At 46.6% G+C, this 6,000-nt stretch overlaps 1 protein-coding gene across 1 annotated transcript in view; it reads left to right on the top strand.

Annotated features, from left to right (window-relative positions):
* The window catches only part of SPATA16 (spermatogenesis associated 16), a 163,407-nt gene extending 159,764 nt beyond the window's left edge, over positions 1-3,643 (top strand). The window contains exon 11 of the mRNA XM_083442238.1: positions 3,325-3,643. Coding sequence (XP_083298364.1) covers positions 3,325-3,447 — 123 coding nt within the window. The 3' untranslated portion in view covers positions 3,448-3,643. The remainder of the gene's footprint in view (positions 1-3,324) is intronic.
* Positions 3,644-6,000: the final 2,357 nt, after the last annotated feature.

Genomic DNA, 6,000 nt, shown 5'->3' on the forward strand with positions numbered 1-6,000 from the left:
CAAAAGACAACATTTCACACATAATGCCCCCAGTCTAAAGACACTTGTGGCATGGACCAATGGTACCAAATAGTATGGGAAACAACCCTGCTAGAAAAATTAACCAATAAACGGGGGCAAACAGAAGAAGACGCCTTTTGGCTCTTCTTTATGGCTCCCCTTTATCACATACACAGCCCAACAAGACAATGACAAAAATCCACCAACAGCATACAAATCAATATGGCTAACCTGATCCAAAACACCTACCCACCCCCACTCACACACGAAAACAAAGATCACCACAGCCAATCACAAACGAACAGCCACACCCTAGGCCAACCCCAACCTCTCTCACCACCAAAGGAACACAAGTGAACAGCACAAGCAATGCTGACACCAAACCCTACATACATTAAGCATAATACAAACATCGCCACCCGACCCCACCCCCACCCATCTCCCGCCCCCCTCCACCCCTTTTTTTTTTCTCCCCCTAATGTCTCAACAAATGAAACGGATTTGTAAAAATGTTACATGGAAAAAAATACAAGAGACATTACACAAACTTCTGTAAAACAAGAAAATCTTTAATAAAAAAAAATGGGGGGGGGGAGAGACTTGTGGCCAGATCCTGCCTTTTAAACCATGCAAGAACTGCACACACGAGCCAATGCAGACAGACCACCTAGGGTTTTAAAAATAAAGTTGGGTTTATAGTAGCAGAGTTAGCAGAAGATGGAGGTACCCGGTCTCACCACCCGTTCTGTCTCCCACCAGCCATCCTGTGACATTAACTAGCACTGAAAGTTCACATGCATTTACATGGATGGCGTTGGGATTCTAAATCTACATGGTAGAAGCTAGTTTCTCACAGATGTGTCATCCAGGAGACAGAGAGGGATGGCTGGAGCTTGGGAGTTTTTCTGGAAAACACAAAATGTATTTTCCCCTGTCTTACCTGTTGGTCACAACCCTGCCCTCTGCTGCCTAGAGGCATGCAAGGTTGCTTACACCCAATAGTCCAAGCGAGTCCTAATTTTTTTCCCAGACCAGTGCCCTCCAGATGTTAATAATAATAATAATTGTTAAATTGTGGGTGAACATATCAGACAACACAGCGATTCTTCAAACAGCTCTTGTTTATTCACAGGCCAGAACAGAACTGAACTGAAGGGTTCAGTCAGCCTGCTTATATAGAGCTCCAGTACAACGTAACTGTAACAATTTTCTAAAACTATCCAATCACTGAATGTTACTTTCAATCCCTTATTTGCATAACTATCTACAGTATCCCCCTGCTGGTCCAGGGTGAGAACTTCAGTACATAACAATAATAATAATAAATTTTATATCCCGCCCTCCCCAGCCAGAGCCGGGCTCAGGGCAGCTAACACCAGTAAAATTACAGTAAAAACATAATGGGAGGGGCCAATTTAAAATACAGATTAAAATGCAATTTAAAATGCAGCCTCATTTTAAAAGTGCCCCATAGATCAAAACCATAAGGGGAGGGAAACATAAGGGTCAGACTGAGTCCAAACCAAAGGCCAGGCGGAACAGCTCTGTCTTGCAGCCCTGCGGAAAGATGTCAAGTCCTGCCCTAGTCTCTTGTGACAGAGCGTTCCACCGAGTCAGGGCCAGTACTGAAAAGGCCCTGGCCCTAGTTGAGACCACTCTAACCACCTTGCGACTTGGGACCTCCAATATGTTGTCATTTGTGGACCTTAAGGTCCTCCGCGGGGCATACCAGGAGAGGTGGTCCCATAGGTACGTGGGTCCTAGGCCGCATAGGGCTTTAAAGGTCAAAACCAGCACCTTAAACCTGACCCCGTACTCTACCGGGAGCCAGTGCAGTTTGTAAAACACTGGATGAATGTGATCCCACGGCAAGGACCCCGTAAGGAGCCTTGCCGCGGCATTCTGCACCCGCTGGAGTTTCTGGGTCAGCTTCAAGGGCAGCCCCAAGTAGAGCGAGGTACAATAATCAAGCCTGGAGGTAACCGTCGCATGGATCACAGTGGCCAGATCAGGGTGATCAGTTTTGGACTACGAACCAGCTGGAGCTAACATGGCCAATGGTCAGGAATAATGGGAGACATAATCCAAAACATGTAAAGGGCACCATTTTAGGGAAGGTTGGTCTAAAGGCATGTCTGCTGTACAGATTTAAACTGGTTCCTAGCATGCCTGTTGCTCGTGGCCTCCTACGAAAGACACTTGGGAAATGTAGTTCTGCAACAGGACTAGGGATCTTTCGCTGTGAATTCACTGTCTCCATCACACCATGGTTGCAAGTCCCAAGAAAATTTGGAGAAAGCCAATACAGATGACAGTGGTGCCTCGCAAGACGAAATTAATTCGTTCCGCGAGTCTCTTCGTCTAGCGGTTTTTTTGTCTTGCGAAGCAACCCTATTAGCGGCTTAGCAGATTAGCGCTATTAGCAGTTTAGCGGCTATTAGCGGCTATTAAAGGCTTAAGGGATTAGCAGATTAGCTGCTAAAAGGCTATTAGCGGTTTAGCGGCTTAGAAAAAGGGGGTGGGGAGCGAAAAAAAATCTCAAGACTCGCAAGACATTTTCGTCTTGCGAAGCAAGCCCATAGGGAAATTCGTCCTGCGAAGCGCATCGAAAAACGGAAAACCCTTTCGTCTAGCGGGTTTTCCGTCTTGCGAGGCATTCGTCTTGCGGGGCACCACTGTATTTCAATCTTGTTTAAATTTGTAATACGGAAGCTGTTGAACGTATTTTCTGAACAATGCCAGTTTCGATATAATTTTAATGTGTGTTTTAGAGGAATCTTCTGGCTTGGATTTATTTTTGGCTCTCTTGTTAAGTTATTCAGTCCAGAAAGCTAGGCCAGTATAGTTGTCCAGAGGCAATGCCACATCCTACAAAATGGGAAGAAATTCCCTTAGCCCATCATTTCCTGCCTGGGACCCAAAGCAGTTTAGGTGAACACGGCACTCCTTTTGCAGATGTGAATGCAAGGAGTTAGGTCATCTGTCTTGACACGGGGTGCAGTCTCCAAGGACAAGTCCCACCGATAAAGTTTCCAACGAAAAGTCGTATGTACTATTTTCTGTTGTTTGGGCTCACTCTTGTTTTCGCTAAATTAGGCTCCGCAGCTCAGGCGCCACTGCCTATCTGTAAAATGGAAATAGCAGAGACCTAGCTCACAGGATGTGCGTGAAATATGCCTTTCAAGGTAGAATTTTACATCTAAATAATAATGCCATCATTTCTGAAGGGAAAGTAATCCATTTAACAAAGAAATGTTGTGTATCTGCAAGCAGGCGGATGCCGCATTGTTTGACAGTCCCGTATCCTTTTATGTTTGCCTACAGGTTGGAATAATAGAAGACTTCTTATACCAATTAGAAGATAGTTTCTTAAAGACCAAAAAACTCAGAACAGCAAGGCGGCAGAAAATGAAAATGAAGCGGCTTCAAAGCAAACAGCCATGCTAGGCCTACTGGGGGAAGAGGCCCCATCCTGCACCAGAGATGGCAAGAGAGGACATTAATATAGCAGGAGTCTGACAGCTGGGACAACAAAGGCCGGCCTTCAAATTAATGAGGTGTCCTCTCCGTAAGGCTCATCTTTTAGCAACAAGCTCCTGCACTTCATTAGTCTCATCTGACAGGAATAAAAACGTTCATGGGATGCTTGACTGGATTCTTATGCAGAATGGGCTTGTTTATCCAAACCTGGTGGGGAATTTGGATCGCTGCAACATCCCCTTGCGTTAGGCATATAACGCAACCAGTGAGGTCTTTGTAATCCAGAGTTAAGCAAGGAACGGGAACGTAAGGAGGGGCTTTCCATGTGTGAGGTTTTGGGGGAGGGCCGCAGCTCAGTGGTAGAGCAACTGCTGTCCCTTCCAAAGGTCCCAGGTTTTATACCTGGCATCTTCCAGAAGGGTTGGGAGACTGTGGCTGAGCCTATGCCCCGTGCTGCCCAGGGCAGGCACGCTCCCGAGGGGGGAGGGACACGGAGGGTGCCCTCCCAGGTGCGGAATAGCCACTCGGATGCACGGAGCGGAGCGCACGCCCTGCAGCCGGGGGCAGAGCAAGCCGCCCATGGCAGACATTTGGCACGCCGGTGACTCCCAAGCCTCCCCCCAGCTGTCAAAACGAAGGGCAAAGGGTGTGCTGGTCCCATGGGTTACCCGAGAGGCGAGGTCCAAGTCCGGTCCATGGTCAAAGGTGCAATGAGGAGGCAGTCCACAGTAGCTGAAGCTGGGTGAAGGACTGGGAGTCGGGTGAAGTCAGGAACAGGTTTGCAAAGAGAACTCTCTTCCAAAAGAGAGCCTCAGTTTCCTTTATTTTATAGGTAAAACTTGAAATTTAGCTGTTGCTGTTTTAAAAGACTATATTTAGAGACCCGCCATAACCCAAAGTGCTATCATTTACATAACTTGTGTGTGAACCCAGCACTTCTTTCAGACTATTCACATGTGTGGCTTCTTTCTTTTGCCATCGACTGCATCCCGATGAAGCCTTGGCTAGCATGGTTGGCTTCCTCCTCCAGATACCTGTGGTTTTCTCACCACCCACCCATGGAATATATTGCCTCCTAAAACCCAGCAAGGTTTTCGTAAGTTCCTAAATCAAAATGCATGCAGAAAAATAAAATAAAAGCCACACGAACCCACCAGCACGATAACAGCTTGAATTATGCAACTGCGACTCAAAGAGATTGTGTGATGGAATCAAAAATTGATCAAATGTTTTCTGCATAATCCAAGGTGGTGTGGACTCTGAGATGGGGCACAATGGCAGAACAGGTAATTGTGTGGTTTTTTTTGGGGGGGGGGTCCTAACAGGCTGACACACGTTCCTTTCTGATGAAGGCATGCGAGGTAAATAGGAAGGTGGATGCCACAAGCGTCATTAAATAGTGCCTTCTAAATTTTTCTAGCTTTCTTAAAGCACCAGGTTCAGAAAAGAAAACTCTCTGGTGCTGGACCTCAAGGGTCTCATGACACCTCCCATGTCATGCAGCATAAGAACAAAGTTGCCCAGGGCTGGCTGGAGACCTTTGGCCACCTGGAGCAAAGGGCAAGATGGAGCACTCCTTCCAAATCTATGTATAAGATCCAACCAGTTTTAGAGTCTCACTTCAACAGTGGTGATAGGATAGCTTTCTCCACTGCATCCGAGGACAACAGGCTAAATCATACCTTATCCTCTAATGCAGGGAAAGCCAACATGGTGCCTTCCATAGGTTATTGGACTACAACTCCCATTATCCCTCAGTGTTCGCCTTCCAAGTTGGATCTGGCAGGAGCTGGAGAGCTACCCTTGCCCTAATGCCTTGCTGTTGCTCTCTGGTCCCCGGAATATGCTTCCCAATGCAGCCAATGCCTCACTCTGTCTAATGGCAGAGCTGGCCCTGAGCATCTCTTCCTAGGGATCCATACCATCCAACATTCCTCTGATGAAAATAGGGACATCCTATTCCATACCCTCCAACATTTAGCCAATGAAAATAGAGACGTCCTAAAGAAAAGTGGGACATTCTGGGACCAAATCAGAAACTGGGGCAGCTTCTATAAAACTGGGGACTGTCCCTGGAAAATAGGGACATTTGGAGGGTCTGGAAATCTGTGTGAAATTGCCCCAGTGCTCCCTTCAGGGTTGGCAAAAACTTTTTACCAGTTCCTTTAGCTGAACCAGCTGAAACATCCCAGTTTTGATACGCGGGATATTGGCGGGTATGCTATACACTTAACCTGAAAGTAAACCCTATTGCACTCCAGTAGGGTTTTTTCTGAGTAGGCCTGCAGAGGATTGTGCTGTTGGCTGATTTATTTGATGTCGCCAGTGGAACTCTTTACAAGACTTGCCTTATATGTATATTGACAACATGCCCAATAAATAGATGGGTGCGTGTGACCTCTTAAATACTTTGGACTGGTGCTCACTGGAAGGTTTGCTTTTTCAAAATAAATAAACCACACTCCAAAATAGTCCAGTAAGCAAAGGACCTGGCCTGTGCTCCATTCTACAAGGTTTACC

This window comes from Podarcis tiliguerta, assembly GCF_965153285.1.
Source record: "Podarcis tiliguerta genome assembly, chromosome: 5".
Classification (NCBI taxonomy): domain Eukaryota; kingdom Metazoa; phylum Chordata; class Lepidosauria; order Squamata; family Lacertidae; genus Podarcis; species Podarcis tiliguerta.